At 33.6% G+C, this 14,574-nt stretch overlaps 1 protein-coding gene across 1 annotated transcript; it reads right to left on the bottom strand.

Moving 5' to 3' along the window:
• Positions 1-9,628: 9,628 nt before the first annotated feature.
• On the bottom strand, positions 9,629-14,006 carry LOC134243087 (uncharacterized). The gene is made up of 3 exons (XM_062725307.1): positions 13,399-14,006; positions 11,507-11,812; positions 9,629-10,116 (listed from the first exon to the last, which is right to left on the bottom strand). The coding sequence occupies exons 1-3, from the start codon at positions 13,940-13,942 to the stop codon at positions 9,665-9,667; spliced, it is 1,302 nt and encodes a 433-aa protein (XP_062581291.1). The 5' UTR covers positions 13,943-14,006; the 3' UTR covers positions 9,629-9,664.
• Positions 14,007-14,574: the final 568 nt, after the last annotated feature.

Below are 14,574 nucleotides of genomic sequence, written 5' to 3'. Positions count from 1 at the left end.
CATGAAACAGATTATATATATTTTTTCTAAGAAAAAGATAAGATAAGATAATATTTATTTAAAGTCGGGTACATTAACAAAGAACATTTAGTTAGCTATGAAGATCTATTTTCCGATTACATAATAATGTTAAATAAAGTACAACATAATCAATCATACATAATTACCGGTAACAAGAAACAGTTTTTTTTCTTCAAAATTACATCAAAATACTAAAATATCACTGTTTCTCAGCGGTGCTTTAGAATGACATAGTATTCACCACATTAAAGCTGACAACCGAATTATAACTGAAACCCTGTTTTTACTAGTTTCTAAAAATAATATTAGTGCCATGCACAGCAATTACAACAATTACTGTACCAGCTATTTTTGTTAAATTTAAACTGGTTAAAATTAGTAATATTTCTACAAGATGCTGGGCAGTACAGTTAAGGTGTGCAATGGAAATATCGACTAAATTTTGTATTTAAATATGTATTCGTAATCGGGATGGCGATTATTTTTAGAACATAATTTATATCGAATAATTGTAACTCTAATTAATAACTACATATCGAGGACGATTATATTTTATAGTTAGAGTAGTCACGTGATGCGGTAGTCACGCGATTTTAGCACATGGACTTGAAGTATTGATGTTACATATAAATACCACTAGTGCAAGGGCATAACCGAGTTAAATTTCCAAGTTTAGTATATAAATATTTTCAATACGCATTGTAGTTTCTAAAAAGTGCTGAGATCCTGTCTAAATTCTGCAATTTCATTGTTAAAATTATACTTGTATGACCGAATGCTATATTTTTTGCTGGTCAGCGGCATGAAATATTGATATAAATAAATTGTTTTAAGATTTCATCAGGATCGCAGCACTTTTCAGATACCTCAATAGTTCTATAGTTTAAATGTAAAAGCTTACTTTGATCCATAGAGTGTATGCCCTTGCACTAGATCGATTTATTAAGACCCCTCACCCCACACATTACCCTCCGATGTATTTGCATACAAATATACGGCAGTGTCAATTAAATATGTAATGTACAGAAAATATATTAATAAAATAGTGAAGAAGATATTAATTTTTAAATTCAAGTTATTGGCCTATAGAATATCTGTAAATAATATTTTATTTGCTTGTTTAAAATCTTAAAACATTCTATGGCCGTTGTTTTAATACGCCTGAGTTTGAGGCATGGTCATTTTGATTTGTCCAGAACATAACTATATGAATTTTTTAGTCATCATAAAAAAAATCGCAGTGCTCTTTCCTGTATTTTTTTTTACATTTTTTTTGTCTCTCGTTCACCACAAAAATGCAAAACTAATGAACAGTAGTTGAAGTTTGACATGATAAATGTATGATAAATGGTTAAGTTTTCCTAATTTGGTCAGGTGTACCCCTATTCTTTCAAGTACATTTGATTGTTGTGAAGCTTTTTTACAAATGTTTGAAAAAAATTGAAAATATTGCATACTTCATCTTGATCAGACACAAGAATTTCGTTTTCTGAGAGAATAATATTTTTTTCTGACATGTGTACCTTTGTTGGTTAAAAATGGTTTTATAGTTGGCCAAAAATCTTTACTTTTTTGTCCACCTGCACACCTTTCAATGAAGTATTGGTAGACAGACTGACGCTTTACTTTTATTACATAATTTCTTTGTTTTCTAAAATCATTTGAAATTGCAATCGTCCTCCAGGATAGTGAAATATAGGGACAATATACATGTTCATGTTTCGAAAATTGACATAGACGACGTAACATACAAGTAAATGTACCAAAGACGAGACATTACAGTTACATGTATCCTCATCCAATGTCAAACTCTGACATAGAACAGGCACTTATAAGAACTGAATGAAAAATACATATATTTTACATCTAAAGCAGACAATGACATTTTTAAAGCGTGGGTCTTTTAGAATTGAAATAGGCGTTGCTTTGTGATTACGTTAAGTTACATTGCAATCTTCCTGCATGTACAAAAGCCGTAATATATTCCATTCTTTACATGTAGTTATTAATAATTTAGGAGGTTAAAGTAGCAATAAGTACATATTGTAGTAAAAAGTAGGGATATCAATTTTACTCGGATACATGTAATCTTGTAGTATACCTTGCGATTCTGTATTAATGTAAATTAAAATAATTTTTTTAACTCCATAAATAATTTCTTCTACGGACGATTTTGTCGTGTTTGATAATTTAAAAAAATGTTGTAAAAAAGCTTGTCGCAAAGTATTATCTTTCAAAACAGTTTTGACTTATTCGGGAATGACTTATTTAAAAATATACTTATAATATTTTTCTAAATGGGCACTTTACTTTGCTTTCCAAGTCAAAAGGAAATGTAGTAATGAATATCTGCGTCTTTGATACAAAGAATAGAAACATTAGATATTGGTAATTTATGCAGATATATTAAGGATAATATAAATACAATAAAATATTATACAAATATGGACTCAATGTAGGTCAATATGCATTTACAATGACCCAGGATGACAGATATTGACCGGAGATACATGTAGTATATCGACCGAGGGCGCTAGCCCAAGGTCGATATACTTCATGTATCTTCGGTCAATATCTGTCATCCTGGGTCATTATAAATGCATATTGACCGTGCATTGAGTCCATATTTATTATATTATATAAGTAATAATTTCCCAAATTTATTAGTGCAATGTATATCATCCTATTATTTACAGAGATAGTATTAACCATAAATAAGTTGAATGTAAATGTTTCAGAATTCACTGAATATTACTCAGAGGAAATTGTTTCGGCATAAATTTCCCATATCATAATAATGACGCAAGATATCTATCTCCGAATAACACAGAGTACCCCCTCCCCCAGATTGAGAATCGGTCTCGTTTACACTTGCAGACGAAATGCACTGACAAAATATAAATACCTATGCCTTCGAAGAATAGATACAATCTTACATTGCATATCTTGTCTATATTTTCTTTAGTCTCCGTAACCGCGTAAACAGCGTCAAAACTCTGCTCGCTGAGTGGAAAGGTCGAACTCAACCATGAAATGGTTTGTGCTAATTATTCCCGAAAAATATTCACAAATATCCTAGTAATTGGTTTGTATTATCAGTCTCAGAGTTCTTCACTATATGTTTTAAATTTTCCTCACCTTCAACTTGCGAACTTCCATGTTTGTCTAAAGCGAAAGTGAAAACGAGGCAACTCGTGCGAGTCATTATTCGCTTTCAGCGGTCGTTATTAAAAAATAAGTACTTCGTATTGACCAATCAGATTACCGGATTTCACAAAGTTATATAATATAATAAAATAAAATACTTAATTCATTGACTCTTATTTCCACAGCGTTTCGGTCTAGCTCTATTTTTCCTTGGTAGAACTATGGAAAAAGTTCTTTCAATATTTATCAAAATAAATAAAATATTGCTTAAAAATAAAACTATTGCATAAATATACATCACAAGATTTTTAGAACATATAATTTGTTCATCACAAGATTAGAGAACATGCATCGTGAGATTTTGAACATATAAAACAAGATTATGAAACACATTTCAATATTTCTGCATATACATCACAAGATTTTGCATATACATCACATGATTATTGCAAATACATCACAAAATTTTGAATATACATCACACGATATTGAAAATACATCACAAGATATTGAACATACATGACAAGATTTTGAACACACATCACAAAATTTTGAAAATATACATCACAAAATATTTTTTTTAACAATTTTAATAATGTTGTGATATGTGTATTATTTCATTATGTATATAATTAGTAACATTCAGTTTCTTGAACATTCCAGAGTGGTCAACATGTTCGGTCATTTTATCTAGAACATTCTTAAATTTTGTGTATGTCCAGATTGTTCCAGTAATATCATGTTTTAATAATTTCTAGAATATTCTAGATTTATATTACTGTATAAATACCCTGTCAAATCGATGCATAGAAATACTTTGTCGTATAAGCACTATTGAGATATAACTGGGATATATATTTTCACTGGGACATTGTGTGCAGCAACGGACACTCTGATGTATGTATTTTTTAGATTCTTACTAAGTTTGTACTTTATGTTTGATATATTTATTATATATTACTGTAAATAAATTATTGTTAAGTTTAAATTGTGTTATTGATCTTTGCTGGCATTTCGGGTAATTCTGACCCATAACAGAATTGGGGGCTCGTCCGGGATAAAGAATTTCTTGCACTTTTGCAGTTTATTGTCAAAATTTTGTTAATTGAACCGTTTAATTTGATTATAAGCCAGCAGAAATCAACATGGTATTTTCGGTCACAGACTTTCTTAATTCGCCAAGTGTTCAGGTTTTTGATACATTAAAAAAGGATGACTTGATCGCGTTAGGTTTGCATCTTGGGTTAGAGGTTAAATCTTCACAAAGAAAGCAAGACATTAGAATAAAGGTTGCAAACAAACTAGTTGAAGAAAACATCTTTGGAAAATATGATCTTCCAGATTATACACTTAAATCAGAATCTTATGATATGTCAGAATTTCAGTATCAAGTAGAGTTGGAAAAAATGAGATTTGAAGAACGAGAGCGTGAACGGAAATTTGAATTAGACAAATTAGAAAGAGAAAGAGAAGAGCGAGAAAGAGAAAGAGAAGAGCGAGAAAGAGAAAGATAAGAGCGAGAAAGAGAGCGTGAAATGAACTTTGAATTAGAGAAATTAAAATTACAGAACCAATCAGGACCGTCAGTTGTCAAAACTGAATTTGACGCAGCAAAAAATATCAGATTAGTTCCAAAATTTCAAGAAAAATCTGTAGACAAATATTTTCCCCAATTCGAAAAAGTCGCAGAGAATCTTAAATGGCCACGAAATGTTTGGTCAACGATGTTACAAAGTGTACTGGTTGGAAAAGCGGCTGAGGTATACTCTGCACTAGGGGTAGTTGAGAGTTCAGACTATGAGAAGGTCAAAGCAGCAATATTAAAAGCCTATGAATTAGTACCTGAAGCGTATAGACAAAAGTTCAGAAAGTATAGAAAGTTTGATAATCAAACATTTGTTGAATTTTCACGAGAGAAGGAAGATTTATTCGATCACTGGTTTAGATCTAAGAAACTTGATAAAACTTTTGCTAATTTGCGACAAGTCATCCTGGTAGAAGAGTTTAAGGAATGTGTTCCTCAAGATCTGAAAACACATTTAGAAGATAAGATTGTGAAAAATCTTGAAGAGGCAGCAGTCATATCTGATACTTATGCTCTGTCTCATAAAAAGAATTTTGTTTCAAGATCTCAGACTAGCAGTAATTCTACCAATTCAGACACATATAAAAAGAGTGGTTCAGGGTCTCAGTCTTTCACAAGTTCCCAGTCTCCATCCCAAGGTGGTTTTAAGTCCGGTCCAGGACGTGTTGAAGGATCGTCTGGAATAGGGTTGCTTCCTACTTGTAGTTATTGTAAGAAAAAGGGTCATCTGATCAGTGAATGCTTTAAACTTAAGAGAAAAAATGATTTTGATAAAACTCAACCACATGCTTGTGCGGCAGTTAGAGGTGATAAAGAAGCCTTAGTTTCGATTTGTTCTGACACTCCTGATGTCCAGGGTTCACAGTCCAGTTCTATTGATTCTATGGAGGATTATAAGCCCTTTATGTCTCAGGGATTTGTTTCACTCGGTGACTCTAGCGAAATAAAACCTGTCCAGATTTTGAGAGATACTGGTGCTGCACAGACGTTATTGTTAGAGGGCGTGCTTCCTTTGTCTGAGCAGACTTCTACTGGTGGGTCAGTTTTATTACAGGGTGTGGAGCTAGGCGTCATTGATGTTCCCCTGCATAGAATTAGTTTGAAGTCAGATTTAGTTACTGGACCGTTACTTCCCGTTCCAGGCATTTCTTTGTTGTTAGGCAACGATCTAGCTGGTGGAAAAGTTGTACCAGATCCTATAGTTTGTGAGAAGATCACTCCAGATGTCATGTATAATGATGAAGATGATGACATTTATCCAGCCTGTGCTGTTACTAGAGCGATGGCCAGAAGACGAGAAATGGAGGCAGACCATACTCAAGCCTTTGACGAGACGAATTCCTCTGTTGATATTGATTTGAATGACACTTTCTTATCTGACCTTAATGGCACTCAAACAAACATGGAACCACACAATATCAAGAAGCAAGAGAAGAAAGAACTGTTATCAAAATTTGGTGGTGAGGATGATGAGTTACATCCACTAGTTAGCAAAGGCAAGGACATCCTCAGCCGAGAACGTTTACTCTCTGAACAACATAAAAACCCAGATATCATTCAACTTAGTAAGAGGGCACTTCCACCAGAAGAGGCTACTAAAGTTGGAGAATGCTTCTATATGAAAGATGGCATCCTTATGCGAAAATGGCGACCACCTGATGCTTCTCCAGATGAAGTGTGGCGTGTTGTTCACCAGATAGTGGTCCCAGCTGCTTATCGTCGAGATGTCATGAGTTTAGCTCACGATACACCTATGGCAGGTCATTTAGGTGTCAATAAGACTTATAATAGGATTTTGAGTCATTTTTATTGGCCTAAGCTTAGAAAGGATGTTTCGAAGTTTTGCAAGTCATGTCATGTTTGTCAGATGGTAGGTAAACCGAATCAGAAGATACCATCCGCCCCTCTCCAACCAATTCCAGCTTTTGAAGAACCGTTTAGTCGAGTGTTGGTGGATTGTGTAGGACCTTTGCCTAGGACCAGATCTGGAAACCAGTATTTACTTACCATTATGTGTACATCCACTCGATTTCCTGAAGCCATACCTCTAAGGAATATAAAGGCAAAGAGCATAGTTAAGGCCCTAACCAAGTTTTTCAGTTTTGTAGGAGCACCCAAGGCAATTCAGTCGGATCAAGGCTCAAATTTTATGTCGGGGTTGTTCCAGCAAGTCATGCATGAGTTGGGTATAAGGCAATATAGATCAACTGCTTATCATCCTGAGTCCCAGAGAGCGCTAGAACGTTTTCATCAAACCCTAAAAACAATGCTGAAGACCTATTGTTACCAATATGAAAAAGACTGGGACGAAGGGGTTCATCTTGTGCTATTTGCTGCACGAGAAGCAGTCCAAGAGTCTCTTGGGTTCAGTCCCTTTGAATTGGTGTTCGGACATACAGTTAGAGGTCCTTTGAAATTGTTGAAGGAAAAGTGGCTGACTGAGACTAGTGATCTTAATCTTTTAGATTATGTGTCTGATTTCAAAGAAAAACTTTACAATGCTTGTAAATTAGCACAAGAAAATTTCAAGAATTTTCAGATGAAAATGAAAATGTGGTATGACAAAGATGCCAGAAATAGGGTGTTTAAGCCAGGTGATAAGGTTCTTGTATTTTTACCTATTCCTGGTCATCCTTTACAGGCCAGATTTTATGGCCCTTATGAAATTGAAAGCAAGATCAGTGATGTAAACTATGTAGTTAAGACACCAGGTCGACGTAAAGAGAAACGGGTTTGTCACATTAACATGTTAAAAGAGTATTTTGAAAGGTGTGACCGAAATTCTGTAAAACCAGTTTCCACTTTAGCCAATGCTAAGACTGTTCAAAATTGTATTGAAAGTGATATGAGTGTAGAAATGAATGAGAAAGATTGTAATCAGAGTGTTCGCTTGAAAAACTCAGAAATTTTGGCTGATTTTGATGCCAAACTTGGACATTTGAACATTCACCAAAAAGAACAAGTTAAAAACTTGATGAATGAGTATCATCAAATCTTTTCGGATGTTCCAAAGAAAACTAATGCAGCTTGTCATGATGTTATAGTTGGCGACGCTCTGCCTATCAAACAACATCCGTACCGTCTGAATCCAATAAAATTGCAGTACCTAAGAAGGGAAGTGCAGTACATGTTGGACAATGACATTGTTGAACCTAGTAAAAGTGATTGGAGCTCACCGTGTATTCTTGTACCAAAACAGGACGGTTCTTACCGATTATGTACAGACTTTAGAAAGGTGAATTCTGTTACCAAAACTGATTCATATCCAATACCTAGAATCGATGACTGTATTGACAACATTGGAAATGCGAAATTTGTCAGTAAATTTGACCTGTTGAAAGGCTACTGGCAAGTACCGTTAACACAAAGAGCAAAAGAAATATCTCCATTTGCTACACCAGATGGACTTTACCAGTATAAAGTAATGCCTTTTGGCATGAAAAACGGACCGGCTACATTCCAAAGGATGATTCACTCCCTTCTCCATGATCTTGAGGGATGCGAGGCCTACATTGATGATGTCGTCATATACAGCAACACATGAGATGAACATCTCCGAATCATGCGTGCTTTATTTGACATTTTAGCTAAAGCAAATTTAACTGTGAACCTTGAAAAGAGTGAATTTTGTCATGCTTATGTAGAGTATTTAGGTCATAAAGTAGGTCAAGGTTATGTTACACCCATAATGGCTAAAGTGGAAGCTATTTCAAAGTTCCCGATTCCTACAAACAAGAAAGAATTAATGAGGTTTTTGGGCATGGCTGGGTTTTACAGAAAATTTTGTCCAAATTTTTCCTCAGTAGTTAATCCACTTACAAATTTTTTACAAAAGAGGGTTAACTTTGAATGGACAAAGGACTGTGAAAAATCCTTTCATAAAATCAAATCTATCCTGATGAGCAACCCAGTTCTGTCAACTCCAGATTTTTCTAAGCAATTTAAGCTTATGTTGACGCTAGTGATGTTGAAATCGGAGCAGCTTTGTTTCAAGAACATAGTGATAATGTAGATAGAGTTGTTTCTTATTTTTCAAAGAAACTTACAAATGTCAACGAAATTATTCTACTATTGAAAAAGAATGCCTTGCTTTGTTGTTAGCTTTACAGCATTTTGATGTTTATTTGAATGTTACTTTGCATCCAATTCTTGTGTATACTGATCACAACCCCCTGACATTTTTGCATAAATTGTCAAACAAGAATCAAAGACTGACTAGATGGAGTTTGTTGTTACAAGAATACAGCTTAACAATTAAGCATATCAAAGGCAAAGACAATGTTATTGCAGACGCCTTGTCAAGAATATCGTAAACATGCTAGATTTTGTATTAATGTACATGTTTTACAATATAAGTTTTCATTGACATTCAAACTTTTTAAGGGGGGAGGTGTTGTGATATGTGTATTATTTCATTATGTATATAATTAGTAACATTCAGTTTCTTGAACATTCCAGAGTGGTCAACATGTTCGGTCATTTTATCTAGAACATTCTTAAATTTTGTGTATGTCCAGATTGTTCCAGTAATATCATGTTTTAAAAATTTCTAGAATATTCTAGATTTATATTACTGTATAAATACCCTGTCAAATCGATGCATAGAAATACTTTGTCGAATACGCACTATTGAGATATAACTGGGATATATATTTTCACTGGGACATTGTGTGCAGCAACGGACACTCTGATGTATGTATTTTTTAGATTCTTACTAAGTTTGTACTTTATGTTTGATATATTTATTATATATTACTGTAAATAAATTATTGTTAAGTTTAAATTGTGTTATTGATCTTTGCTGGCATTTCGGGTAATTCTGACCCATAACAATAAAGACATACTATAAGTTCAGAAATCTTTTTTTACTAAAAAGTAGTAAAACGTTTCCTACATGTGTATGCAACAATTTCAAAGGTCCATTAATTCTTGGTGAAAAACCTTCATGTTCACATTTAACAATCTAAGAATAGGTTCGATTGGAGTAACAACAGTTGAATGAAAAGAAGTTCCACCAACTACCATTCCAATGCAATACAGATGATCGTCTTCCTCTTCACTGTTTGGAGGATCTATTTGAAAAACAAGAGCTCCCGAATCTCCGGCAGCGGCAAACTGCTGTAATGGCGTCCCCATAATTTCGAGTTGTGAGAGATAGTCACACGGTCTCCCTGTTGGTGGATTTGTTAGATGCAGATCTACACCTCGACATCTGGCAGCCATTCCACTCAACTTCAAGGTACCTTTTGTTAGTCCACTTCTTGCCCCAATTTTAATACAACTGTTTGTGCGTTTACTTTGCGGTTTGAGATAATCACGTGTTGCTCCTGTTGAGTATTCTGGAGTTCTTTCTTTTCTGAACCCTAATCAAAAATAATATCAAATTAATTGATATTTTAAGGGTGTAAGTTCATTGATAAAAAGTTTAAATGAAACTAAGAATAAATAAATGCCCCGCCGAGTGTATATTATCAATGCAACATGAAAATTTGTATAAGGATACGAAATTTGATCTGAATAGTACTGCATTTGAATTGCTTACATCAGCTTCAATCATCATATGAAGTTTGATACTAATTTCTTTGAAGTGAAGTCAAGGTAAAAAATGCCAAGGTCAAAAAATGTTGATGCAGTTGAAAAGCTCTTAATAGTTTGTAACAGCATATGAAGTTGAATTATTATAAATGGTTTCTTTCAGTTGAATTACACCAATTTGATAAAGTGATGTCAAGGTCAAATGAAAGGTCAAGGTCAAAAATTTAAAAACAGTTAAAACGCTTACAATAATATGTCAATATATGAAGTTTGACAATAATTTAATTATGTTAGGTTAGGGTCAAAGCAAAGATCAATGTCAAAAATGTCGATGCAGTTGCATATCTTTCATCAATATGTGTCAGCACATAAAGTTTGATAAAAAAAATCTTGAATGATTTTTTTAAAACGCACAATTTGAAGGTCAAGGTCAACAATGTTGATGTAGGTGAATTGCTTACATCAGTTTGTATCAGCATAAGAAGTTTAACACTAATTTAGGAAAGTTAGGTCAAAGTTAAAGGAAAGATCGAGGTCAAGCATGTTGATGCAGTTGAATACCTCTCATAAGTATTTATCAGCATATGAAGTTTGATGAAAATATCTGAGAAGGTTTCTCAAAAAATGAGATAAACACTTATTTAAGAAATGTTGATGCAGTATAATTGCTCCTTCCAGTATAGATCAGAATATGTAGTTTAAAATATGCTATCTTGAATGGCATCTTTAAAACTGAGCTAAATTCTAATTAAAGAAAATTGAGATCAAGGTCAAAGGAAATGTCAAGTTCAAAAATGGTGAAGCAGTTGAATAGTTCTCATCAGTATGTGTACACATGTGAAGTTTGATAGCACCATCTTGAATGGTATGGTTAAAACTGAGCTAAACACTAATTTAACTAGTGAGGTCATGGTCAAAGGAAATGTCAAGGTAAAAAAAATACTAATGTTGTTTCATAGCTCTCATCGATATCTATGAGTCTTTAAAGACTGATGAAAATATCTTTGATAGTTTCTATGAAATTGATCTTTGAATAAAGCTTAACGCAAAGAGTGACGGAAGGATAGAAGGACGGAAGGACGGAAGATGTATATGACAAACACTACATGCCCCGGCCATATTCATGGCTGGGCGTACAAATGAAAAAAATAATATCCTCATGATAATTTCAAACTTTAGATTGTAGCTAAACATGTAATCATTTCTGGGAAAAATTACCAGTTTCCAATAAGTCATTAACCGTCAATTCTGAAAAAAGTCCACGCTGGGGAACACGGTCCTTCAGTTTTACAAGGGATGCATCTACTGTAACTTCTTGATAATTTTGAAATATGGATTTTACATGTTCACCACAAACTTCATTTGTATTTCTGTAAGCGTAAGACGGTTGTACGACTTCAAAGGGTATTATCGGTGGCAGATTGCTTGTGGAAAAATCATGAAAAACATGGGCACAGGTAATAAATCCTATTTCCCCTGTTCCTGAAGTGACGAAACCACCAAGAGTTCCCATTTTGTTTTCATCTGAAACAAATATTCAAACATTATTTATTCATTTGAAGGAAGTCTGTTACTTTTAGCTTCCCAGAGATCAATCCTGCATATAGAAACTTGAAAATACACTGTTTTGATTCATGAAAAATTGAGATAAAAAACAGTATTCAGGTCAAAAGTTAATTTTAAACAATACGAATCAGAGCAGAGCAACGGACCTCTTACAAACCAAATGTGGGTCCAGGTGTCATGGAGGAGTAAACACCTGCCTTGATTATCAAGAAAAAGAAGAATAGAATGTCACAATCAAAGTTGATTTTGTTACATGTATATTTATTCTCTATTTTAGCATTGCCCTGTATTGACCTTTATTTGTATTTAGTGTTTATCCTGCAATGAGTTCTATTGCGACGCTCAGGTGATTTATATATTCAGCCAGTCGCTATATAAGGTGATGTCAGGTTTGTCTTGTGTAGCGCACGTTTTTCTTGACCAGTGAAAGTAGTTTCACATGTCCATGGAGCGTTAGATGTTTTTATTCGTGGTGACTGAATCTCCTATCAGGATAAGTGCAATTAACTAACATTTATTATATTGAAAATTAATGTAGTGTTATATAAATAAAGCTTATTTTATTTTTATCCACGAGAGAAAGTGTTTGAATTGTATTCGGGAAATATTACCACGTGCACATGCTGTGAGTTTTTAGCGTAAAGTAATAATATAGGTTATTACTCAGAGTATAACGTTATATTGTACATTATTTTGCTTCGCCGTACGAAACGGTGTGATACATATTAGTTAAAGCTGTATGTGTGAACAATTATATGTGTGAACATCTATGATTTCTTTTATGTTTGGGGTCAAGCTGTTATATATATCTACGCATATTTGTTGAAGGTTCCTATACATATTTATTCATGCGTGTAACCTAGGCGACAACACGAGTGTGTGGTACGCTAGGCCGGGGCTATGTGTTCAGAAACGTGGTTTTATGTGTTTAGTCAGCACTGTGGACGCTTAATACGCTTTGGATTGGCGTGGGACATCGAGGACGCCGTGACATTCAGTGCAAGGGCGTGGTACCCGTAACAAGGATTGAACGTGGACGGCTACAGGAGTGTGGTCCTAGACTAATAATAGACATTTTGAAATTCTTAAATTTTTCATTTTGTATATTTGTACATATTTGTTTTAATATAAAATTGTAAATAGAACAACAATCTTGTTATCACTTATCAAGCATAGGCTGTCGTGACATAGAATAATTATAAGTAAGGGAATCTGGCGATTGAAGAGTTAAAGTCATCGCGTTTATCATAGAGCTTGGTTGTTAGATTACCATTAACATCTTTTTAAGTAAAATACAGGTGTATCAGACTTAGTGATATCTTTTATTTTATGCCCCCTAGAATATATTTATTTGTATGTGATTCTTAATATTCTTAATATTCTTAATATTCTTAATATGTCAATTGTCGGGCTATCTTTAATATATTAGCTTCATCTTCAGTACAGATCCCTGTGTTGGAATATTTTTTATATTACATCTGTTTTTTTTTCTAGATAACACAAGAATGCATTTTTTTTTACTTTTGAAATTATATTTTGTTTACCTTTCCTCCCTATGCTTGCTCCCATCATTAATGGATTAAGCACCTCAGACGCTCTTTTAAAATATTCGTCGTTCGGAAATAAGTAAAAGAAGCCTTCTCTCACGTCTGTTTTTATTCCATCAATTTCTTTAGGAAATTCCTTTTCCTCATACGGTACAACTCCTTTACATGAGCAATACAGTACAATACTAGGTTCAAAAGAAATGTTTTCTCCATTCTTCTTTGAATTATTTGCCGAGCCACTTATTATTTCTAGGTTTGAGTGCTCCTCGAAAAGGGAACGCGAATTCGTTCTCAAACACTGTTCTATTTTTGATAAATCAGCATTGTTTATTTTATGTTGATGGTCATGTTCAAACTTGGAAACAGACATGCATTCAGGAGAGGTATTCTTCCATAGTTTGCAGTTAATGGCAAAACTTTCTCCAAAATATTCGAATTCTCTTTCATCAATAATGTTAACTTCATCAATGACCAAGACAAAAGCATCTTTCAAACCATCGTGTAACATCTGTTTTCCCATGTAGAGATGAACGATTTTCATGAGCGGGTACCTTACACGAAACCATCTTAAGAATTCTTTGAGTACTACATTTTTGTCCTGTGCGCATTCTGAAATAGATTATTAATTAGCATTAGTGAACTACTTGTATGTACAAAATAACACACGAGTTCTTGCATGTCTGAAACACACATTAAGCATATCAGGCATCTCAATACCAATAGTGCAAAACGCAAAACGAAATATTTTATCGCATTTACAGTAAAAATGCATTAGGATCACGTAAGCAATTATGAAAAAGTACACATAATGCTGCAAAGCTCAATTTCATCACATTTAGGACATATTTTCTCTCAGATGTTTTATTCAGTGAACTCTCAGCCTAACTTAAATACTTACACTAAATATGAGCTATTCTATGGGGAAACAGAAAATATTAACGTATTTTATATATTAATTACGTATGGTTAAATTGTATTCATGAGGAGAGAATCATAAATAATGTTAACATGATGTAATAATAAAAATATCTAATTATTGTGTTGTATAGTTATATCGACTTCGTGTCAGTAGCATTGTATTGTTAACATATTAAATCATTGGAAAATATAACATAAATTAAAATCTTAACCTCATCTCGTTCATTTTTGCACATTGAAAGATCAAAGCAAGGA

The sequence above is a fragment of the Saccostrea cucullata genome, unplaced genomic scaffold, assembly GCF_032062105.1.
Source record: "Saccostrea cucullata isolate Sc308-1 unplaced genomic scaffold, CSIRO_AGI_Scuc_v1 ctg973, whole genome shotgun sequence".
In the NCBI taxonomy this organism is placed as follows: domain Eukaryota; kingdom Metazoa; phylum Mollusca; class Bivalvia; order Ostreida; family Ostreidae; genus Saccostrea; species Saccostrea cuccullata.
This window is presented reverse-complemented; position numbering and strand designations above follow the sequence as displayed.